Here is a 26,306-nt window from a genome sequence, read left to right on the forward strand (position 1 = left end):
TTAATGTTTCCATCATGGTCATTCTTAAGTTGAAACCATCTTTAAAAGAAAATACTGACTGCATGGTGGGGAAGAACTCAAGACTGCTTGCACGGTTTGATGTCACTGCATTAATTCGTGCTAAGGTTCCAACAGTTTTATCCACCATTGTGTCTGTATTGGCAGTGCAAATGTCAACACAGTGAAAAGGGAAAAGGCAAGTAACATGTTGATATTATATAAAATACTTTTGTCATTATGTACCCATTAAAGAAAGGATCTTGGACATCTTCAGGGTTCTGCTGAACATTATTTGAGAGCCACTAGTTTAGATAATTCAAGAAATGTAGAAACATCACAGAACAGGAAGTATTTTATTATGCTTCTTAAGAAAAGGAAATTCATAATAAGTAGCTTCACACCTTCCTGCTATTCCAAATACATGCAATGAAAGAAAAAAAAAATAGAAATGAGCCTCTGATCAATGTCTTACCTTAGCTCTAGAAGAACTGACATTTTCCATATTTTCAATGCTGCAGATACAATTCTGTGAAACTTTCCGGCAAGCCACTCTGATATAGTCCCAGAAACTACGAGGACTTTCATAACCAAACCAGGTTACTTGACCTTCAGGAGACAAATTATGATACAAAATTTTAAAAAGTAAAATAAAACTAGACTTGAAAATGCAAGAACAATAAAATTCTGAAAAATAAAGGTAATACAGTGGGCTATAATGGCAAGGGCATCACCAATCTAAGTGTTAAAAAGCCTCAAATCTAGTCCTATTCTATCTTTAACTAATGGTGTTACTTTGGAAAATTTATTTAATTTACTTAATGAGTCTGGATCACGGTTTGTCAACAATAAAACCAAACTAAATGAAAGGGACTAGATACTAGAAATATCTTGCCATTTAACATCCTATTATCTAATACAGTCATTTAAACAGCACACAGGAAACCTTCCTGTACTTCTAGTTAAGCATTAATAAATGTCACCAGCTGAATTCTAAACCTTTCTCTACTTAGAAAAACAGAAAAAAAAAAAAAAAACCCACCACCATAATTCTTTTCTCCTCTTCATAACGATACTTCAAAAAGGGTATACAATGTGTGGTTTGCTTTATAAATAAATAAAATCAATTAGCATCCTATATTCACTAATAATGCATAACCACCTACCCAACCATTCTCATCTATAAAGCTCCCCTTTAACTGTCATTTGTTTGCTCTCTTCCAGTTAAGAACTCATGAAAAACTTGTAACCTTTCAGATTTGGCTAACTATGTATCCGTTCATGACCAAATGTTCTATTGTGCATAGGTTATATTAGTATTAATATTTCTATGTAGGTTAGGCATGGTGACTCACGCCTGTAATCACAGCACTTTGGAAAGCCAAAGTGGGTGGATCACCTGAGGCCAGGAGTTCAAGGCCAGCCTGGCCAACCTGGTGAAACCCCATCTCTACTAAAAATACAAAAATGAGCAAATGAGCTGGGCGTGGTGGTGCGTGCCCATAATCCCAGCTACTTGAGAGAGGCTGAGGCAGAAGTATCACCTGAACCCTAGAGGTGGAGGTTATAATGAGCTGAGATTGAGCCACTGCACCACAGCCTGGGTTTTGACAGAGCAGGATTCTGTCAAAAAAAAATTATATGCAGGACTCCGAATATTAGGTTCACAGGAAACATTTTCTACACTCAGTATTTTTAAGTGGAATATGAGAGACATCTTAATACTTTCTTTAGTTGTCTAGAATGACTAGTCTTCCCTAGGAAAGTTGTTTAATCTTCATGTAGAAAGATTTGCTTTTATATTTTGAAATAAGTTCCTTATCATCATGAATTAATAATGTATTTTAAATTTTCCCTTCCTCAGTAATTACTTCTCTGTAGCAACATCAAAAAGTGTTCTTGTCAGAAAGCACCATTTTAGGACCAATGTCTGAGATAGTATCTGAGTAGTTCCAAACCATGGCAGAACATTAGTATAACTGAACTACTTTTTAAAAATACTCATGTCTAGCCTCCCCACAAACTAAATAATCAAAATCTTTAGGGGAAGACGTAGCCATTTGAATTTTTTAAAATCTCCCTCTAGTATTTCTAGTGATGTACTTATTATTAATCAACCAATAGAAATCCTACAAGTCATGATAGATAACTTCTATTCATTATTTAGGGCGTTTTAAAGCCCTCCTCTTCCAGAAACCCATACATGATCCCAACAGCTAGTCCCTCTGTTGGCACAGCACCCTGTGCTTACTTCTCCTCAAGATTATTTCTTTACTTGATTACTTCACATACTAGGTGGTAAGATCACTAAGACAGGAATTTTTTCTTATTTTAGATCAATCTCTAACACTTGACACAGTGCTTGCTTGGCTCACAGTAGGCACTCAATAAATATTTGTTGAAAAATTAAGTTGATAAATCAGCACAACACAGATACTCTTAATTGCAATGAACACAAAAAATTAATTTTAAAAAATTTAATTAGTATCTTTTTTTTTTTTTGAGACGGAGTCTCGCTCTGTCGCCCAGGCTGGAGTGCAGTGGCGAGATCTCAGCTCACTGCAAGCTTCGCCTCCCGGGTTCACGCCATTCTCCTGCCTCAGCCTCCCAAGCAGCTGGGACTACAGGCGCCCACCACCTCGCCCAGCTAGTTTTTTGTATTTTTTAGTAGAGACGGGGTTTCACCGTGTTAGCCAGGATGGTCTCGATCTCCTGACCTCGTGATCCACCCGTATCGGCCTCCCAAAGTGCTGGGATTACAGGCTTGAGCCACCGTGCCCGGCCCAATTAGTATCTTTTTATAGCAATAGTTTTGGTAATAGTCTGCTAGTGTTTGCATGATTACAAACATCAAATATTTTGCACAAATATATTTTTCTTTATATAAATAAAAACAAATGCATCTATAAATCTTTATTCAAATAACCATATAATTCAATGCCTCTTTAAAAATAAAATTTTGCGGCCGGGCGTGGTGGCTCACGCCTGTAATCCCAGCACTTTGGGAGGCCGAGGCTGGTGGACCATGAAGTGAGGAGATCAAGACCATCCTGGCTAACATGGTGAAACCCCCTCTCTACTAAAAATACAAAAAAATTAGCCAGGTATGGTGGCAGGCACCTGTAGTCCCAGCTACTTGGGAGGCTGAGGCAGGAGAATGGCATGAACCTGGGAGGTGGAGCTTGCAGTTAGCTGAGATCGCGCCACTGCACCCCAGCCTGGATGACAGAGTGAGACTCCATCTCAAAATAAATAAATAAATAAATAATAAATAAAATAAAATAAAATTTTGCTACTTACAAATAGAAATCTACAGATTTCTCCCTCTTAATCTCTCTCCATCACTTTCTTCTGCTCCCTTTCTTCTTTTAACTAAAAGTTTCCCAGTATAATACCTCAATATAGTTTGTCTCTAGGATACTTTTCATGTCATCAATTTGTTAGCCATTTGGAGGGGAAGCAGGGTGACTGGTGGTTAAGAACATGGGCTTTGAGTCAGGTGGACCTGAACTAGATCACTTTCTAGCTACAGGATCTTGAAAAAATGACTTACGTTCACTCTATGAGTCTGGGCCTCTTCTGTAAATTGAAAATAATAATAGTACCTACTGGATAGTACTGTTGTAAGGATTAGATGAGATAATGTATGTGCAGCAAGTAGCAAAGAGTCTGGTGCATACTAAATTCAAAATAAGTGTTAATTATTACTATTGTTATTACTGTAATCACACAAGTAGTTACAGGGACCAAGCTCTCCTTGCATCACGAAATGAAGTAGGAATGAGATGCAAAGTTAAATTCTTCACATTACTTGCTTTGGAATCTAGAGAAATCTTCCAAATTTACTCCCTAATCCAACTTTACTCCCATCATCAACCATTGTAAAGTTACTTCCTCAAATGTTTCTAACTTCAACTCATTTTCCTTGCCTTCTATTATTTGGGATCATTCTATAATTTCAAAATGAGAGCTACAGCTGCCAGACTTTCTTCAAGAAATGAAGTACTACACACTGGAAAGAATATTAAGGAAAGAGTATCACCAAGATTCTGTGGCGAGTTTAAGTCTCTCTAAAAAGACAATATGGGAAAGAGAAGTCAGAGAAATAGGCAAGGGAAAATACAACATTTTATTAGCCAATGGCAACCACCTATAGTGGTAATCCAGATAGGTAACCACGGAGAAAGATAAAGCATAGGTTGCCCATGAACAAGAAGACTTTCCTTTTTAAGAAAATGTACAAGGGTCCAGGACTTTGGCATAGGGCATGGTTTGCTTTTCTGCAATATTATTTTAAACCTTCTCTTTAGTTTCAGATGCCTGAAGAAAATAATTTGTAGGCTGTTTCAAAGCAGAGCTGTTGAAAACCAAAGAGTATAAAAAAAAAAGCCCTGTTTTGGAGGAGAGAAAACAGAGACAGAAAAACTAGAAAACTAGAGTTAGGTTAAGCAGAGAAGGAGTGGGCACTAAATCCTTGGAACTCCTGCTATAGGTAGGGCACACTATCTACAAGGACTTTTACCCAAAAGATAATGAAAAGACTTCCCAGATTACAAACTGAGAAACTAAGCAATTAACAGGATTGCATATCATCATGACTTGCAGGGCCATAAGTCAACCGGCAAGATCTTCATAACACATTTATCTGCTCTACAAATTAGATGTGAGGATGACTTGGCATGATTCTGGTATCCTTCCTTTTCCATGTGCATCACTTCCAAAGTGAAGCTCTTAATTCAAGACACTGAATTTTTCACATTCAGAAAGATATTCTTCAAGAGAAGGTAAATTATCTTGCTAGAACCTCCAAACAAGCTTTCATGTAAATTGTCTGTATTTCCTAGGATTTCACCTAAATAATTAAATAATTTCTGCAGCTACAGAAAGGGTTTAATTTAGTTCAATATAACAGATGTGTTCAATGAGTTATCTGTTATATTATTTGAACATCACTTTTATGTAAATACAGATTAACTGCTAGTAAAAGTCTATAACCTGTATTTAACAGGAAAATTAAAAAACAAAGTTATAAGCTACTCATGCCTTCAAAAATAAATATTGAAGTAATACCACTCCCCAAATACTTTGACTTCCTTTAAAAGTAATCACAAAAGACAATCATATAGCAAGAAACTGACTACTCTGTATCTTGAAGAAATGTTATTCCAAAGATGAGATATGCTGTCAATAACAATTCTCTTTTTAAAGTTCTCAATGAATATACGTATACAACATGCTTTCAATTATAAGTGTTCTTGGAAGTTAACATTTTACCAATGAAAAAGTTAAACAAGCTTTTTAAAATGTATTCCCATCCCATCAATCCAACTCTATTCATCTTTAGGCACAGAAACAAATGGTGAAAAGTTTGCTAGACTAAAAGACAATCTGTTACTGACCAGCTACGTGATTATGTTTCCAACTAAATTGCCTCATCTTCAGGACCCAAAAATTGCCTGTCATCTCTAGGGTCCAATGTTACTCTAAAATTACTCTTCTATACTCTTTGAGTTATCCATTTACACTTTGCAATATGTCTGTGTTCTGTTTGTGTCTTATTTTATGGCTAGAATAAGACCTTCTAAGAACAGAAATTAAATTTTCTAAAGTGGTTCTCTACTAAGCAGTAGCTGACACATCATCTTTTCACAATATAATAAAAATATAAATGAATCTCTTAAGTGACTTATTTCTCCACCTTTAGTAATAGTGCTTAGCTATGTAAACAGTGAATGAAAAACTGATTTCACAAATGAAAGTTCTGTTAGAGTTAAAATATATCACCTACTTGACAATATTAAAGACCGTTACCTTTGAGCTGCTATTCGTCTAGACAATCAACAAAAGACAAGATAGTCCTACCACATTTTAATAAACCACTCTGATGTCACTGAAAAAGCTTTCAGATATTTAAAGAAAATTGGTTCCTTTAAAAAACTTGTGGACTTCTCACTTTAAACTTTGTAGCAGCAATCCCAAGTTTCTTACTGCTAATTTGTAAAAGCCAGTTTAATATTATCCACTATTTTATCAAACAGAGAAAATTTCCATTTCTATAAAAGGTCAGAAACTTTTCCTTTAAAAAAGTACTATTATTAGTTGAGGTTTATATTTATTAGAACATCCAGCTTTGAAGGTAAAATTATGACACTGATCCATTTTCTAACTAAAATCTCAATTAATGTTCTAAAAAATCTAAAGTATGTGTCTCTACCATAACAATTAGTCAACTCTCAATTTTCCAAAACAAAAAGATTAGGATGACCAGGTTCGGCAAAAATCTGAATATTGAATCAATTGAATAGACTTTTTTATCCCAGTAATTTTACTGTCTCTGAAATGGAGAACAAACGTTTTGTTTTTTTCCTTCCACCAGCATTATTAACATAAGGATTAAAGTACTGGTGGAATGAAATTGTACATGACGGCTGAAGTCCACACAGAGAGCTACACATAAATGTGTAGCCCCGAAAAAATCAAGTATAATGCGTGTCAGTAGTGATTAAGACTATAGGTACAGAACATAAAACAGAATTGCTTGAAAGGATTAATTGTGGGAATGAAAATTAAGGAAATGACATTCGTTTTTTACTTTTTCTCCTTTGTTCTAGTATTTAAAAATAATGACTATATTGCTTTCCCAAGCAAAAAATATAGAAAGCTAGATCATAAGTACAGAGGTCCAGCAGTGTTTTGCATATAGAAGAAACTCAATTAAAAAAAGTTTTGAATAAGTAAGTAAAGGTATGCATTCTACCTGGTAGAAAGGAAACTAAGAAATACATTCCCACTAATGGTTCAAGAATGAAAAAGCAGTTATTGTTTACAGTGCCACATCTATGTTTTACTGAGACTGGAATATTCATACAGCTTCCCTTAGCTTCTACTACACATGTAATATTTATTATTATACAGCACTTAAAAAGTAAATAGGTTATTATATTGTGTGGATTTACAAGATTTTAATTTTAAAATTTAGCATAAGCATACTTGTGCCCTCTGGATTTAAAAAAACAAAAACACACAAAAAAGAAAGCTTCACAAAACCCATGCAATGTACTAAAAAAGATCACTTAACTGATACAGCCCTCCCCCGAAAGTCAATTCCATGCTCCCGTGCAGCTCAGTGGCGGGAGACATCACCAGCATAGAGTACCTTGAAGAGGTATTTGGAGATGAGCCAGCCATCTGCAACTTTGGGAAATCTCTTTAAAAAAAAATAACAACAACAACACACAGATATTTAAGAAACCTGCCATCATGTTTACAATTCCAAACTGAATAGCCCAACTAAGATGGCTACATATAATTTTGAAGCAGTAACCACTACTTTTACCTACTAAATAAATGAACTGTTAAGATAAATATGAGTTACACTTGGCACCTAAATGAAGCTAGTTCCTTGTAGATTACTGTACTGGAGAGGCTAAGGTGTCTGTAAGTCATAGAAATATGTGAGCAGAAACTGTTCCCTGTTTACTTTTACCTCTATCATTCTTTCTCAGATATAATAAACTAATCAGTATAATAGACCTCAAAGATGAGCAACGGCTTGGCTGAACTTGCTGGCTATGCACCTCAGAACTTATAAAATTGGTTAAGAAAAAAATCACTCACTTTGGGACAATATGGCTCAGAAAATTTCCAACTTTAAAAATAAATACACATTTTTTAATGTTAACTTTTCTAAAAGTTATAAACAAATACATTTTGAAATGTAGCCATTCTTTTTTTTGCCTAAGAATTGTTAAAACTTTTATGTTTTCTTCCCTGTATGAGAGCAGCACTTAGATATTATATAAAATGTTGGTCAGTTTAACCAATGTTGACTAAATGCCTCCTCTATCAAAAACACTGTTTTATTTGTTACAGCTTCCAATTCTTGTTTAACAAATCACCAACTGGAAAAGTACTAGAATTTTTTGCTGTATTTTTTGGAAATTGCTAGTATAATATCGGAAAACTCCAAAGCCAAATTTCTGAAATAACATTCCCAAAAAATAACATTTCCTTCTCTCACAGTCAAACACTGAAATCTCCAATAGCAAATGGTCCCACACCTTTCCAATCACTTAGATCCTTTATAAAACCAATACAAGACAAACACAAATAGCTAGTAATGAGACGTGAAAAATGAAAGGAAGGAGGTACATACAGTTGTGCCACATCTACGCATCTGCCATTCACTCTATTCTCTTACTTCCATAACATTTTAAACAAATATTAAATTTGGAAAAACATATCCAAAAGGATCTTTAACTTGGTACGCTAGTTAAAGCTTATATTAGAACATAATGTTCTTGCTATAACTACAACAAACAAAAATGAAATTTCTTAACATTGAAATGTATATAAGAATAGAATGCTTTTCATTGCAAATAACATCAATTCCTAATGTTTAAACCATATTTACTATCTCTGGCCTAAAACAAAGTTCTCTACATTATTTGTGATTTATAGATCTAAAAACTTATAAAAGTAAAAACAATTTCCATGAAAATCTGACTTAAAGAGATTTTACTACAAAGATTGTACCAAATAAGCATATCACGACCAGATTTATGGCATTTCTTAACCAATCCCTCATATACGGTGAGAAACAATTACTGAAAATATCACGAAACTCAGTTTATAGGGTTTTTGTGTGTGTTTGATTTTTAAGAGACAAGGTCTCACTTTATCATCCTGGCTGGAGCTCAGTGATGCATTCATAGCTCACTGCAACCTCAAATTCTTGGGCTCAAGTGATCCTCCTGCCTTAGTCTTGTGAGTAGCTAAGGCTACCAGCGCATGTCACCAGGCTTAACTAATGTTTTTATGTTTTTTTTTTTTTTTTTTGTAGAGACCAGATCTTGCTACGTTGCCCAGACTGGTCTCGAACTCCTGGGCCCAATGGATTATCCTGCCTTGGTCTCCCAAAGCATTGGGATTACAGTTGTGAGCCACGATGCCTGGCCTAGATTATGTTTGTTATGTTTTTTAAAAGTTGTTAGTAGGCTAGCCTCTGTGTCCTGATTTTCATTTTGGCTGTGAAAGATCACGGGAAAATTTTCTTAAATTTTTCACTTATTTGTAGGATTATTTGCTTTAATTACAATTTAATACAATTAAGTCATTCTAGACAAGTTAAAAGCAACCAGAAATATCTGGACCAAACAATCCACTATATTCCAAGCTATCTGTACTCAAATTTCAACAACTCTCATTTTACAGATGAGAAAAGGCAGGCCCAGAGACAAAGCTGCCAAGACCCAGCAATCAGTGTTCTCTGTAGCTTCAAGCTGACCTACTCCTTACGAGATAGGCAGGACTTGACTGATGGAGGATAATTAGTCAGTTCGTTTTCCTGGTTGGTTAGAGTTCTCACTGACAACCCCAGAAGGAAGGGGGAAAAAAATGAGGTAGTGAAACATGTAATGGGAAGGAATATAAATATTTTTTATATAAAATGTAAATCCTTAGCAAGTAGAAGCGCTGCTCTTTAAAAAAATAGGTGTATGACAAAGCTCACATTATTTCAAAGTGGCCCAAGGCTTGTTTGTAGAAGGGTACTTATTTGAGATGGAAACAAAACCTTTTGTTATAAAATATATAATGTTAAAAGAAAGTGAAACAGTATTTATCATTATGTAGCTTAGAAAAATAGTTGAGACAAGACCAAATAAACCAGGTTCAGAAAGCATTTTGCTCAAGAACAAAATTCATTCAAATACAACAGTATAATTATACCATATAGTTATTTCAAGAGTAAGTTTCTGAAATTTCAGGCAAAGGCAGAATCAACTCAGAGATGGATATGCAATAGAAGAATGCTTCTATACTGAATACTGAAGACAGACAGCATTTCCTGACCCAAAAAGTATGTAATTTTCAATATCAAATAATTGATTCATAATTTTATTAATACTGAAATTAGCCCTCACACAGAAAAGACTATTGGCCACTGTTTTAAACAAATAAATTTGCCTTGATGATAAAACTAAACATGTTTCTAATTCACGAATATGATATTTACTCTTCTATATTTTGCTCCAACTTGTTTTCCATTCATTTCCATTTCTTTGATCATTGAATCACTATCATGACTGATGTAATCGATGAATTTTAACACTTAAGAAAAAGTAAGCCTTTAGCTTTTGCTACATCTGTTCTATTTTTTTCTCTCTCTCTGCACATATTTTTTTTCTAATAAAGTTGCAGGCAGATATCTTTATATAAATGCACCAAGATGGATTATGGAAAAGACTCCTAGATAAAATGGTCTGTAGATGGATTACCATTTGTAAAACAAATAAAACTAATTCAGACTTTTCACAAGTCTTGTCTATAAATTGGCAGTACCATATAGAACATATTCTATTACTAACATTAAGGCGAGTTGCTTAAAATCTTCCACTTTGTATTTATATATGAGAAAAAATTTTCAGTGAAGCAACAGTTAAAAGTGCTATAGTACTGTACAGTTAGCAGTAAGACTATCTTTTACACAGCATTTTTCATCTTTTAACAGGTTCTGAAGTTAAAATGTAATACTATATATAAGTTTTTTTAAGCTTTAAAAATACTGCTTTAAAATGCCATTTACAGGTAGGTGGTAGGTATTAATATCTTAGAAACAAAGTATTTGTTCACTGATTTAATAATTTTAAAAATACTGAGTACCAAAATTGTGCAAATCTTTTGAAGTTTATCAAGTGCAAATCTTGTGAAGTTTAAAGGTCATAACTTTAAAGAAAAGAAAATGTAGAAAATTTTTAATAAAATAAAAATATAGATCACAAGAACAATGGCAATCAACTAAACAGACAACTATTAATGAAAATACCCTTCATCAAATTAAAGTATTTGAATTTATGGATAATAAAATTTTAATTTTTATTAAAATATTTTAAATTATATCAAATATATCTACTATAGGGTCATCTTAGGTTCTTATACCAAGAAATCTAAGCCCCAGGCTCAGTGGCTTACACCTATATTCCTGACCCTTTAGGAGGTGGAAGCAGGAGGATCATTTGAACTCCGGGATTCGAGATCAGTCTGGGCAACATAGTGAGACTCTGTCTCTATAAAAAATTTAAATTAAAAAAAAAATCTATGAGAGCTATTTAAAAATTCAGAGATTTAAAGTAAAAATATAGTGTATATGCAAACACACATAAATATTTGGCATTCAAAATTTTTACATACTTCAGTCAACTCTTAATTAGGCTATATATTAGAAATAATACATCAGAATAGGAATTTATCATTAGACTTCTAGCAAAGCAGTGTGCAGCGATATTGTTCACCTTAAGGAAAAGAGGTAACAATACCATAAAATTATTTTGAAAAGGACAACTCATTGAATCCATCAGAAAGATGTAGGAACTGAGATTATTATTATGATACCCTCCTAAAATGAACAAAGTTCACTAAATTGTGCAATCTTTCCCTTGTTCTATAAAATGAGAAATATTTACTTTCTTTAGATGAGCAACATTAGCACAATAAAGTAAGCAAAACTGTTGAATTATGTAGCAAAATTAATAAGAAAGCAATTTTCCATGATTAAAAATAAAGTATGACTTGCTCATTACAAGTACTGTAAATCGCTCTATGTCAATTTGCAAATATCACAAGGTCAAACTGGAAATGTCCCGTTAGTCTTCTGACAGAAACTTAAAGGGCTACAAACAGATAAACAAACAAAAATGAACTACCAGCAGAGATCATCAATTTCTGTTAAAGAAATGAAATTGGATTACATTGTAGACTAAAACATTTCTGTAACTTTCTTATTAAAAAAAAGACATTCAAACATATCTCAGATAATTTTATCAACAGTAGAATTTATTTAAGTCTTTTCATAATATCATCTTCTTTCTGGTAATCCCCCTTCCCCAGAAGCCAAATGTAAATTTTGAATAATTTTATTTGAAGAGATTTTGAAAGTGACGTTCATGTAAAATAAACCTGAAAAATTCCCCAGTGTACCAAAGTTTAGAACCATTAATAAATCTCTCATTCTGTAAATAAGTTAAATATTTAAATTGGGGAATGAAAATGATTTCTTGAAAATTCTAGTTTGGTTATAAAATATAAATATCATTTTGCCTATATTTCCTTATAAATAAATATATATACATAAGATTTTGTTCACCAAGAAATACCTATAACACACACAGTAATTAAGAGTGCTACAATAATATTACTCAAACACAACCAAGTATATGAGAATTGTGTTATAAAATTTTAGACATTCAAAACAATATAAAACATTACAGAACTAAGAAAAATATTTCATATGTTTTAAAACAGAAATCATAAAGTCTCAAATGAAAAGTAAGTATAAAATAACAAACTCCCAACAGTAATCACATATGAAGAGTAATATCAATGGAGAAAAAAGGTCACTACTGATCAAAATGGGTTTATATAAAAATTAGTTCCACATGATAATAGTTTTTTTCCTATTCTAGGGTAATTAAAAATTCTCTCCACAAAAGAAATAGGCAAAAAGTCGTGAAAAGAAAATGAAAAAAAAGTATAAACATGAAAATATATTCAATTTCATTTCTAAATAAATATAAATTAAAATAACAAGATTATGTGTGTATATATATATATTACATTATATAAAATGTGTAGCTCTCTGTTTTTAGCATCTATGTAGTTATTATTTTCTCCCAAATCTTAAATTTATTATGAAACATTAATATAGAGTTGGTTTTATTCTATATGCAATTTAAAGCATGGAATCAAATTTACAAAGGTATACATAACCCTGGACACTTCGAGAATTACGTGAATACGATGATTTTCTGAGATACAATATCTGCTTCAACTTTCCTAAATTTCCAAGTACACAACTTGGTGTTTCTCAGAGTGGCCTTTCCCATTGTCTAAAAGTCAAACTCTGGTGACCTTAAGAGCCAATTTCTTATCTCTGGTATCATGTTTTGGCCTGAGTATATGGGATTTTATTGAATGAATTGTGTTCATATGTTACTACAGAAACAATTTAAGTCTCATTTTGTGTTCAAACCAAGATTTTCCAACAAAAGTTGGAAAGTCTTCAAAAATGAACAAAGAAAACTCAAAAGCCAAATGAACAGGTTTATCATTATCCATTGTTTCTAACAGTGTTTACACTGTACTTCAAAAGATGGCCTCATGGAGAGGTAACTGTTTATCATCTAAGTCAGGAAGAGCTTTGAGGTTCAAGCCAGAGTTCCTGAGCAATGCTTAGGTATCATAACAGTTCAATCGGATTAGAGAAATTCTAAAATGTCAAGTCACAGGAGTTCTAACTCGTTTTAAGAGTCCAAATCCAAGTCCTATCAGAAAAAAATATAGGAAATATTACTCTTACATCAAATTTTCAACAAATAATGACTGAGTTTCTGCCATATCGTAGGCTCTGCTCTAGAGATTTGGGATACACCAATGAACAAAACAGATGAAGATCTCAGCCCCAGTAAAGCTTACATTTTAGTGGAGGTGAAGAAAGATAATAAACAATAATCATAATAAGTACATAACATAATATGTTAGAAGTTAAGACTTAATGTAACTCAGGGGAAAGAGGTCAGGAGTGCTTGAGGTTGAAAGGAGGGGAGGTGATTTATCATTTAAAATATAGTAGAAGGGTTAAACTTCACTGAGTAGTTTTCAAACGGATGAGGGTGTTAACCACTCAGACACTGGAAGAAGTGTGCTCCTTACACAGCAAACAGCCAGTGCAATGGTGCCTTGTGGTAGAATGTGCCTGATATAGTCAAGAAAAATCAAAAGACTGATAAGGGTAGAGAACAGTAACTTGTGGGGGAAAAATTAGTTGTACATAAATATAACTGGAAAAAATGTTAAGAATCAATATAAAATCTAAACTGAATGTCAGCAAGCCAAATGTTAAATAAGTATAATTAGCAGATTAAATTATAGGCAATTTAACAGTGTCTTATATTTAATCCTTTTTTCTTTAATAAGCGCTACATTTCTAATTGACAGTCTATACTTTTCTGGTATATTCAGCTTTTTCTTTTCTTTTTCTTTTTTTTTCTTTTGGAGATAGAGTCTTACTCTGTTGTCCAGGTTGGAGTGCAGTGGCACAATCATGGCTCACTGCAGCCTTGGTCTCCTTGGGCTCAGGTGATCCTCCCACCTTAGCCTCCCAAGTAGCTGGACCTACAGATGCACACCACTATGCTCAGCTAATTCTTGTTTTTTATTTGTTTTTGTTTTTTTGTTTGTTTTTCTAGAGTCAGGGTTTCACCATGTTGCCCAGATGGGTGTCAAACTCCTGGGGCTCAAGTGATCTGCCCGCCTTGGCTCCCAAGGTGCTGGGATTACAGGCATGAGCCACTGCACCTGGCTAACTTTTTCATTTTAATCAGTTATTTTCCATATAAACTTTACAAAAATCACGAATACATCCCATCCTCATGTCACCAAGCTGAAGTTTACGTTGTCTGTGATGACTTTCCTGCTAAATTTCTATTTTTCTATTTTTCTTAATCTATGTGGGCTAATAGTTCATAAATAATCAAAGTCAGAGATGACATTTTAAAGAACTGCAATTTTCATCTGAGGTACTTTTATGCCTCTTTCTTGTGTAAAGCCTTCCCTGACCCATCCAAGAAAAACAGATTATTTACTCCTTTGTGCTACATCATGCTCGCTAATATACTTCTATTATGACTTGATGACATTAGTACACACCATTATTTGTTAATATGTCCTTCCTCTACCTTTCAGGACTGAGTTTCATGTGAAAGCATACCTTATTAATGTCATATCCTGGGCCCCCAGCACAGGGCCTAAATTTGTTGTTGAATAAGAGAACGAATGAGGTAAAGAGAATAGAAAAATTGTAAGAAAAAAAAAGTGTGGGTGGAGGGAAGCCAAAAAAAGAAGAAAGTATACATCAAGTGTCAAATTTAAGGTATCTGTTTCAGAAAAAGAACAGGGAACTCAGGTTATGATTCATTTCCAAAGCAGAGAACAAGTAGAAGTAATATTTGGCCAAGAAAAATATGGAGGGGTGATGGTAAACGAGTATTCCTTGGGACTTCTTTTTACTGTGCTCTGTGAAAAACTGTCCAGTTTTCTAAAGCAAGTGAGGATCAAGGAGTTGGAATCTTATATGTTATAATCAAAAAGTGGGATCCTCCCCATTTTAAAATGTTTTAATGGGAAGCAACAGAATTTCGGGGAGTTATACATTTATTCTTTATAGTAAATGTGTTGCTGCTATGAGTTTTGAAAAATAGAGAGAGTCATGTAACCATGATTATAAAACACATAACAGTTTCATCATGCAAAGAAATTCCTTCATCATGATGCTAGTCAGCCCCCACCCTGCAACCTTTAATCCCTAGTACCACTTACGTATTCTCTGATACTACAGTTTGGTCTTTCCTAGAATGTCATATAAATGGAATCATATGTAACCTTTGGAGTTTTGCTTCTTTCATTTAGCCATAAGGTATCTGACATTTATACATGTTGTTTTGTATGGAAATTTTTTTCCTTTTTTATTACTGAGTTTTCCCAGTGTATGAACATACAACAGTTTATCCATGCATCACATGAAAGATATTTGGGTTGTTTCTAGTTTTTGACAGTTTTGAATAAAGCTGCTATAAACAGGTTTTTGTGTGAACTTATGTTTTCCTTTCTCTTGAGTAAAAGTATGGGATTTGGGACTACTGGGATATAAAAGTATATTTAACATTATAAGAAAATGACAAGCTGTTTTCCAAAGAGGTTCTACCATTTTGCACTCCCACCAGCGAGGTATAAGAGTTCATATTTGCTCCTCGCCCCCAAAAGAGCTTGATAAAGTTGTGCAGTGGTACCTAATATGGTCTGAATTTGCATTTTCCTAATTACTAATGATGCCGAACATCTTTTCATTTTTTACTTGCCATATGTGTATCTTATTTGATGAAATATCTGTTCAACTCTTTGCACATTTTAAAATTGCATTGGTTTTCATATTATTAATGTTTTTATAGCAGTTCTTTGTATATTATGCATACAATCCCTTTGTCAAATACGTGATTTGCAAATATTTTTTCCAGGTCTATAGCTTGTCTTATCATTAACAGTGTCTTTCAGGGAGTAAAAGCTTTTAATTTTGATGAGGTCCACTTTATCCATTTCTTTTTTGTTTTATGGATTGTATTTTTGTTGTTATATACAAAATCTGTTTGCCTAATTAAACAAAGATATTCTACATTTTTAAGAGTTTAATACTTTTACATTTTGTGTTTACACCTATAACCCACTTTGAGCTAAATGTGAGGTAAGGAACAAGGTTCACTTTTTTTCTGCACACAGGTATTCGATTAACACTAGCACTATTATTCTTAAAGATTATCACTTTTCCATTAAATTGTCTTTGCATTAGCAAAACGAATCAAGCATATTTATGTGTATCTTTTTCCAAACTCTCTTTTTTTTTTTTTTTTTGGTCACTCTGTCGCCAGGCTGGAGTGCAGTGGCACAATCTCGACTCACTGCAACCTCTGCCTCCTGGGTTCAAGTGATCTTCCTGCCTCAGCCTCCTGAGTAGCTGGGACTACAGGCATGTGCCACCACACCCAACTAATTTTTTGTATTTTTAGTAGAGACGGGGTTTCACCATGTTGGCCAGGATGGTCTCAATCTCTTGACCTCATGATCCGCCCGCCTCGGCCTCCCAAAGTGCTGGGTCTATTCTGTTTGTCTATATGTATAAGCTTTCACCAATAACACATTGATTACTGTATCTTAACAGTAAGTCTTAAAGTCAGATAATTTGAGTTTCCAACTTAGTTCTTCCTTTGTGAAATTGTTTTGCCTATTCTAGTTACTTTGCCTAGTCATATAAATTGTAGAGTAAGTTTTATATCTACAAAAAAAAGTCTTCTAAAACTTCGAGATTGCATTGAATCCATAGAACAATATGAAAAGAACTGACATCTTAATGAGTTTTCCAATCCATAATGAAGAATTATCCATCCAAAATATCAACAGTATCAGTGTTGAGAAACCCTGTTGCAAACTTCTGTAGATGCCTTTTAAGGAATTTTTCTTCTAATACCTAGCTGTAAAGATTTTTTTTTTAACATGAATCAAAGTTGAATTTTGTCAAATGCTTTTCTATGCAACTATTTTTAGTATGATCCTATGATTTTTATTCTTTAGTCTGCTAATAAAATGAAATACATCGATTTTCAAATACTGAAGCATCCTTGCATTCCAGTTTGATCTATCAATATTTATTGAAGATTCTGATGTCTGTGTCCATGAGGTGTATCGGTATGGACGGTCATTTCTTGTTTTAATGTATTTCACTTCATTGTGCTTTGCAGATATTGTATTTTTTACACATTGAAGGTTTGTGTCAACCCTGCATCCAGCAAGTGTTTTGGTGCAAATTTTCCAATAGCATGTGCTTACTTTGTGTCTCCCTGTCATGTTTTGGTAATTCTCACAGCATTTAAAATTTTTTCATTATTATTGCATCTTTTATGGTGAAGAGTGATCAGTGATCTTTGATGTTACTATTGTAATAATTTTGGGGTACCATGAACCACACCCGTATAAAATGGCAAGCTTTATTGATAAATGTGTGTGTTCTGAATGCTCCAGCTACCGGCCATTTCCCATCTCTCTCTTTCTCCTCAGGTCTCGCTATTCCCTTGAGACACAACAATATTGAAATTAGGTCAATTAATAATCCTATGATGGCCTCTAAGTGAAGAGTGGCATGTCTCTAACTTTAAATCAAAAGCTGTACATGATTAATCTTATTGAGGAAGGCATGTCAAAAACTGAGATAGCCAAAAGCTAGGTCTCTTGTGCCAGTTAGCCAAGTGGTGAATACAAAGGAAAAGTTTAAAGGAAATTAAAAGTACTACTCCAGTGAACACATGAAAGAAGTGAAGTCTTACTGTTGATATGAAGAAAGTTCAAGTGGTCTGAATAGAAGACCAAACCAGCCATAACATTCTCTTAAGCGAAAGCCTAATCCACAAGGTCCTCTCTTTAAAGCTATGAAGGATGAGAGAGGCAAAGATGATGCAGAAGAAAAGTTTGAAGCTAGCAGAGATTGGTTCATGAAGTTTCGGGAAAAAAAGCCATCTCTGTACATAAAAAAATAATAAAACAAAAAGGTGAAGCAGCAAGTGCTGATGGAGAAGCTATGGTAACTTATCCAGAAGACTGAACTAAAATAACTGATAAAGGTGGCTACACTAAACAACAGATTTTCAATGTAGACATAACAGCTTTATACAGGAAGAAGATGCCATCTAAACCTTTCATAGTAAAAGAAGAGAAGTTAATGCCTGGCTTTAAAGCTTCAAAGGACAGGCTGACTCTCTTATTAGGGGCTAATGCAGCTGGTGGCTTTAAGTTGAAGCCAATGCTTATTTACCATTCCAAAAATCCTAGGGTACTTAAGAATTATGCTAAATCTCCTCTGCCTGAGCTCTATAAATGGAGTAACAAAGGCTAGATGACAGTTTCTCTGTTTACAGTTTGGCTTACTAAATATTCAAAGCCCATTGTTAGGCCGGGTGCGGTGGCTCATGCCTGTAATCCCAGCACTTTGGGAGGCCGAGACGGGCGGATCACGAGGTCAGGAGATCAAGACCATCCCGGCTAACACAGTGAAACCCCGTCTCTACTAAAAATATAAAAAAAAATTAGCCGGGCATGGTGGTGGGTGCCTGTAGTCCCAGCTACTCGGGAGGCTGAGGCAGGAGAATGGCGTGAACCCGGGAGGCAGAGCTTGCAGTGGGCTGAGATCAAGTCACTGCACCCCAGCCTGGGTGACAGAGCGAGACTCATCTCAAAAAAAAAAAAAAACAAAAACAAAAAACAAAAACAAAGCCCATTGTTTTGATCCACTACTCAGAAAAAAGATTCCTTTCAAAGTATTACTGCTCCCTGACAATGTACCTGGTCACCCAAGAACTATGACAGAGATGTACCAGGAAATTAATGTTGTTTTCATGGCTTCTAACATAACATTTAATCTATAGCCCAGGGAACAGGGAGTAATTTAGACTCAAGTCTTATTACTGAAAAAGTATATTTCTTAAGGCTCTAGCTTCCATAGACAATGAGTCTTCTGATGGATCTGGGCAAAGTAAATTGAAAATCTTCTGGAAAAGATTCATCAAGAACATTAGTGATTTATGAGAAGAGGTTAAAATATCAACATTAACAGGAATTTGGAAAAAGTTGATTCCAACCCTCATGGATGACTTAGAGGGGTTCAAGACTTTGGTGGAAGGACTCATTGCAGATAACATGGAAATAGCAGGAGAACTAGAAGTGGAACTTGAAGATGTGACTGAATTATTGCAATCTTATGATCAAACTAGAACAGATGAGGACTTCCTTCTTATGGATCAGCAAAGAAAGTGGTTTCTTGAAATGGAATGTACTCCTAGTGAAGACACTGTGAACATTAGTAAAATGACAACAACAGAAGATTTAGGATACTAAATAAACTTAGTTGATAAAAAGCAGTGGCAGGGTTTCAGAGTACTTACTCCAATTTTGAAAGAAGTTCTACTGTGGGCAGAACACTACCAAATAACATTCTTTCACTCTTATTGCCCAAGCTGGAGTGCAATGGCACGATATTGGCTCACTGCACCCTCCGCCTCCCGGGTTCAAGTGACTTTCCTGCCTCAGCCCCTTAAGTAGCTGGGATTACAGGCATGCGCCACCATACCTGGCTAATTTTTTTGTATTTTTGGTAGAAACGGGGTTTCACCATGTTAGCCAGGCTGGTCTCGAACTCCTGACCTTAAGGTGATCCACTTGCCTTGGCCTCCCAAAGTGCTGGGATTACAGGTATGAGCCACCGCACCCGGCCCCTTTTTTAGTTTCTTAAGGTGAAAGCCTAGGTTACTGATTTCAGACCATTCTCCCTTTCTAAATAAGTTTTTAATGTTTCAGATTTCCTTCTAAGTGCTGCTTTAATTGCATGCTACACATTTTGATATGATGTATTTTAGCTTTTCATTCAGTTCAAAAGACTAATTTTCCTTGAGAATCCCTCTTTGATCCAAGAGTTATTAGCAAAGACTTGGAACCAACCCAAATGTCTATCAATGACAGACAGGATTAAGAAAATGCAGCACATATACACCATGGAATACTATGCAGCCACAAAACGGGATGAGGTCATGTCCTTTGCAGGGACATGGATGAAGCTGGAAATGATCAATCTCAGCAAACTATTACAAGATCAGAAAACCAAACACTGCATATTCTCACTCAGAAGTGGAAGTTGAACAATGAGAACACATGGACACAGGGTGGGGAACGTCATACACTGGGGCCTGTCACGGGGTGGGGGACTAAGGGAGTGATAATATTAGGAGAAATACCTAATGTAGGTGACAGGTTGATGGGTGCAGCAAACCACCATGGCACATGTATACCTATGTAACAAAACTGCATGTTCTGCACATGTAACCCAGAACTTAAAGTATAATTTTTTTAAAGAAGTGTGTTTTTACATTTTCAAACATTTGCTGATTTTTCAGATATCTTCCGTTCTTGATTTCTAGTTTCATTTCAGAGAACATACTTTATATGATTTTAATTCTTTTAAATTTGCTAAGGTTTCTTTTATGGCTCAGAATAAGATCTCTTTTTTAATGTTCCACTTGCCCTCGAGAATAATATATATTCTGCCACTGAGGAATGTTTTATAAATGTCAATTATAAATGCTGGGGTGGCCAGGCAGTGGTTCACACTTGTAATCTCAGCACTTTGAAAGGCTGAGGTGAGAGGACCACTTGAGCTCAGTAGTTCGAGAGCAGCCAGGGCAACATAGTGAGGCCTAGTCTCTACAAAAAATCAAAAAATTAGCTGGGTGTAGTGGTGTGTACCTGTAGTCTTAGCTACTCAGGAACCTGAGGTGGGAGAATCATTTGAGCCTGGGGGTGTGGAGACTGCAGTGAACCATGATTGTGCCATTGCACTCCAACCTGGGCGACAGGGTGAGATCCTGTCTTAAAAAGAAGTTGGGGTGTCTTATAGAAGTCAGTTGGCTGATAATATTGCCCAGATCTTTTGTACCCTTACTAATTTTCTATTTACTTGATCTACTATTATGAGAGGAGTGTTGACATTGCTAAGTATAATGTACATTTTTCTATTTTCTCCTCTCAGTTCTGTCAGCTTTTGTTTTTTACACTCTGTTGTCAGCTTCATACATACTTTGGTTTTGTTCTATCTTCTTGGCAAAGTAATCTGCTTTTTAAATATGTAAATGTTCAACTTCATCCCTGTCAGTCTTCTTTGTTCTGAAATCTACTTTGATATATAATTAAATCTACTCCGACTTTCTTTCAATTACTTTCTGCATGGAATAACTTTTTCTATCCTTTTAACCTATCTTTATCACTAGAATTAAAATGGGTTTCTGTATATATTGAGTCCTTTTTTTACCCAATCAAAAAAATCTCTTTTAATTGGTGTGCTTAGGCCATTTATATTTAATATAACTATTAATAAGGTTTGATTTAGGTCTGCCACTTTATTGTTTGTTTTCTGTTATCCCTTTTTTCACCACCTTCTTTTGTATAACTTTAACGTTTTAATGTTCCATTTTAATTTATTTTTTTTTTTTTGGCTAAAATTCTTAGTATCATTATAGTCACTACTTTATGAAATAGAATACCTAATCTGTAAGAGTCTACAGTTAACATTTTATCATTTCAAGTAAATATATATAACCACATAGTTCCCTTTACTCTGTAGCCTTTGCTTTAAAAGTCACTTGTACTATATATGCAAACCTGAAAACCTTCCCCAGCAATAGCATAATTTTGCTTTCAAGAGTAGAGTCAGGGTCAGGCATGGTGGTTCACACCTGTAATCCCAGAACTTTGGGAGGCTGAAATGGGAGGATTGCTTGAGTAGTCATATTGAAAGACCTTAATAGAGGAGAAAAAAATCTGCTGTATTTATTTAGATATTCACAGTTTCTGTTGCTCTTTTTTCATTCATGAAGTTCCATGTTTTCTTCTGATATCATCTCCGTTTAGCCTGAAGAACTTCTGTTAGCATTTCTTTTAGACTAGATTTGCTAGTAATAATTCTTAGTTTTCCTTTATCTGGGAATTTCTTTATTTTGTCCTCATCTCTGAAGTACATTTTCACTGAATACAGAATTCTGGGTTAGCAGTACTTTTCTTGTAGAACTCTAAAGATGCTATTTCACTGTCATCTGTCCCCCATGGCTCCTGCTGAAAACCCTGCAGTCATCTGAATTGTTGTTCCCTATATGTAATAAATTATATTTCTCTGGCTGGTTTCAAGATTTTTTGCTTTAATCTTTTATGTTTAGAAGTTTGATTATGAAGTGTTTAGGAGCAGTTAACTTTATCTCCTTTGAGGTTTTGCCAGGTTTTTTGTTTTGTCCTGTTTTGGATTTTTGTGTGTGTATGAATGGTGAAAACACTTGAGATCTACTGTCATAGCAATTTTCAGGTACACAATATAGGTCTCCAGTACTTAATCATCTTATAACTGAAGGCTTGTACCCTTTGACCAATATCTCCCCTTTTCTCCTATCCCCCAGCCTCCGGTAATCAACATTTTACCATCTGTTACTATAAGTTTGACTCTTTTTAGACTCCATATCTAATACATGAGATCATATGGTATTTGTCTTTCTGTGTCTGGCTATTTCATGTACCTTAGTGTCCTCCAGGTTCATCTATGTTATTGCAAATAGCATGATTTCCTTTTTTTTTTTTTTAAATCTGAAATGGTATTCCATTGTGTGTGTGTGTGTGTGTGTGTGTGTGTGTGTGTGTGTGGTATATACACTATAGTTTATTAATCCATCCTTCTGTTGATAGCTACTTAGGTTGTCTTAATATCTTGGCTACTGTGAAAAAATCCTGCAATAAACATAGATGTGCAAATATCTCTTCCAAATACTGATTTTATTTTCTTTCAATAAATAACCCAGAAGTAGAACTGCTGGATTATATGGCAGTTCTACTTGTAATTTTTTGAGGAACCTCCATACTGTTTTCCATAATGGCTGTCCTAATCTACATTCCCACCAATAGAGCAGGAACGTTCCCTTTTCTCCACATCTTTGCCAACACTTCTTATCTTTTGATTTTTTTTATACTAGCCATCTAGACAGATGTAAGGCATTATTAAATTTTGTGGTTTTGATTTGCATTTCTCTGATAAGTAGTGATATCAAGTGTCTTTTCATATATCAGTTGGCCATCTGTACGCTTTCTGATACTTTTCCCATTTTTATTATTTAGCGGAAGGGAATATGAGTGATTTTAAGATAAGGCAAGGAGTTGTGATCCAAGTAATGGTACGTGTTAAAGGCATTTAAAAAAAATTTTTTTTTGAGACAGGGTCTTGCTGTGTTGCCCAGGCTGGAGTGCAGTGGCATGATCTCGGCTCACTGCAACCTCTGCCTCCTAGGTTCAAGCAATTCTCGGGTCTCAGCCTCCCAAGTAGCTGGGACTACAGGTGTACACCACTACACCTGGCTAATTATTGTGTTTTTAGTAGAGATGGGGTTTCACCATGTTGGCCAGGCTGGTTGTCTTGAACTCCTGACCTCAAGCAATCCACCTGCCTTGGCCTCCCAAAGTGATGGAATTATAGGTGTGAGCCACTGCACCTGGCCTCTTTGCCCATTTTTAAATTGTTGTTGTTGTTTTCTACTGAGTTCCTTAAATGTTCTGGATATTAACAACTTATTGGATACATGGTTTACACATGTTATCTCTCATTCTGTAAGTTGCCGTTTCATTTTGTTGACTGTTTCCTTTGCTGTGCAGAACTTCATTTGTTTGTTTGTTTGTTTGTTTAGACAGGGTTTTGTTCTGTCACCCAGCCTGGAATATAGTGATGAGGTGACAGCTCACTGAAGCCTCAAACTCCTGGGTTCAACCAACCCTCATGCCTCAGCCTTACGAGTAGCTGGGACTACAGATGCATGCCACCATGTCTGGCTAATTTTTTAACTTTTTGTAGAGATGGGATCTCGCTATGTTGCCCAGGTAGGCCTCAAAGTCCTGGCACTCCTGACCTCAAGAAATCCTGCAGTGTCAGTGTCGCAAAGCATTGGGATTACAGGTATGGGCCACTATACTTGGCTTGAAACTTCTCAGTTTAATGTTGTTCGACTTATTTATCTTTTCTTTGTTGCCCGTACTTTGGGCGTTAAGTCCAAAAATATCTTTGCCAAGAGCAATGTCAATTAGCTTTTCCCCTATATTTTCTTTTAGTAATTTTACAGTTTCAGGTCTTCTGTTAAATTCTTTAATTCGTTTTGAGTTGATTTTTGTGTATAAGGGTCCGATTTCTTTTCTTTTCTTTCTTTCTGTCCTTCTTTCTCTTTTTCTTTTGCATGTGGATATTCAGTTTTCTGAACACTATTTACTGAAGAGATTATCCTTTCCCTATTGTGTACTCTTCGCATCTTGTCAAAAATTAGTTGACCATAATACGCATATTAATTCCTGGGTTCTCTAGTTTGTTCCATTGGTCTATGTATCTGTTTTTGTTTTAGTACCAAGTTGTTTCAATTACTATAGCATTGTAACATAGTTTGAAATCAGAAAGCATAATGCCTTCAGCTTTATTTCTTTTGCTCAGGGTTGCTTTGGCTACTCAAGGTTGGAGGTTTGATATAAATTTTAGGAAACTTTTCCATTTTCTATGAAAAATGTCATTAAAATTTTGAAAAAGATTGTACTGATGAGAGACTGGGACATCAGGAAGACTGGCAGACTCTGAACAGATCTTTGGAGAGAAGCCATTTAGAGTGGATGGAGGGAGGAAGCAGACACTGGGTAGGAGAGGGAGGAAGCAGGGAACCCAGCATGGGGAGGTTAAACACAGGGACTTGTTCCTAGCCCCCAGCATCTCCTGGGGAAAAGGCGAACTGAACAAGTGAGGAGTGGACCACTCTCACCACAGACTGTCAGGATCCTAGCAGCAGGAGATCATTCCTCCAACAGACACTTGAGCTGGCAGGGAGAGATGCCTGAAAAGGCTGTAGGTACAGGGCTCCAGCCTGTGCAAAACCAAGAGGGTTTGGCACAGGAAGAGCTGCAGTGGAGCACATCCAAGGATGCCCTTCCCACAAGGCTTACTATGCTCATCTGGGAGCCTTTAGCCTTAGGGTGACCATCAGACCTGGACAGAAAAGGTGCTCTTGCCTGTAGGATGAAGTCAGTCTGATCTGAGCACCCTCCTGTCAACTAGCCTCTCCTTGGGTGCCATCCTACCATGCCCACTTGCAATGCAGCCTCAGATGCCCAACCAGGGTGCTTCCTGGGGGCTCTATGATGCCTCCTTTGCTGGCAGACAATTCTTGACCATCACAGAGCTCCAGCAGACCAGCCCCTGCCAATATGTTCTAGCCCACCCACAGCTTACCCCCAAGGCAGATTCGCCTCACCTACTTTACTGGCATACACTACTTGCCCATGCCCTGACTCCCCTCTGCTTTACTGGCACATGTTACCCTCCTCTCCCCTCCCATGCTGGTGCATGTATGTGTGTGCACCCTGACACCCCGGAACTGCCAGCATGAGTGTACCCTGCCATTATTCCCCCACTGATGTATGGGCACCGAGATACACTGCCACCGATGTGAATGTACACACTGATACCAGCAACCACACCCCTGCCAGCATCCTGCAACTGCCATGATGGCAGCAAGAGAGCATGCATGGATGCCAGTACCCCCACCCCTGCCACAACTGCATAAGTACCTGCATGTACATCACTGCCCTGCTTCCACTGGTACCCTGCCCCAGCCAATGAGGGTGTACCTCGCTACACTTCTGCAGATGCTGGTACACATGAAGGAGCATGGATCCCACAGCCACCACCTCGATGAAGTGCTTTGGCTGGTACCAGCCATAGGAGTATTGTGACCAGTGGACTGAAAACACCTTGGCCCTTCCAGTGCAGCAGCTTCCTAACCTTGAGGGGCCAGAGAACAAAGCCAGGTGCCGGGTACCATTTCCCCAAAGTTACAGCACACAGTCTAGGAGTGCTGAGCTAAGTTTTGACCCACTAAAATCTTCCAGAAATGAAGCCAGTTGACTGAACTTACCTTATATCATAATCAAACACCCAACGGCATCAAAGAATATAAAAGCAAAAAAACCCATCCAAAGACAGCAACATCAAAAGTTGAAGGAACATCAGCCCACACATGAGAAAGAACCAGCACAAGACCTCTGGCAACTCAAACAGCCAGAGTGTCTTATTACCTCCAAACAACCATCTAGTTTTCCAGCAATGG

At 35.9% G+C, this 26,306-nt stretch overlaps 1 protein-coding gene across 9 annotated transcripts in view; it reads right to left on the reverse strand.

Annotated features, from left to right (window-relative positions):
* The window catches only part of RUNDC3B (RUN domain containing 3B), a 182,891-nt gene that overhangs the window by 103,900 nt on the left and 52,685 nt on the right, over positions 1-26,306 (reverse strand). For 4 of the 9 annotated variants that reach the window (XM_007982296.3, XM_007982293.3, XM_007982292.3 and 1 more), the window contains exons 3-4: positions 7,154-7,204; positions 473-606 (exon numbers count right to left, since the gene is read on the reverse strand). In XM_007982296.3, coding sequence (XP_007980487.2) covers positions 473-606; positions 7,154-7,204 — 185 coding nt within the window. Of the gene's footprint in view, positions 1-472; positions 607-7,075; positions 7,205-26,306 lie in introns of those variants that run through there. The other 5 variants (XM_007982295.3, XM_007982298.3, XM_007982297.3 and 2 more) reach the window with 2 other exon arrangements.

This window comes from Chlorocebus sabaeus, chromosome 21 (assembly GCF_047675955.1).
Source record: "Chlorocebus sabaeus isolate Y175 chromosome 21, mChlSab1.0.hap1, whole genome shotgun sequence".
NCBI lineage: Eukaryota > Metazoa > Chordata > Mammalia > Primates > Cercopithecidae > Chlorocebus > Chlorocebus sabaeus.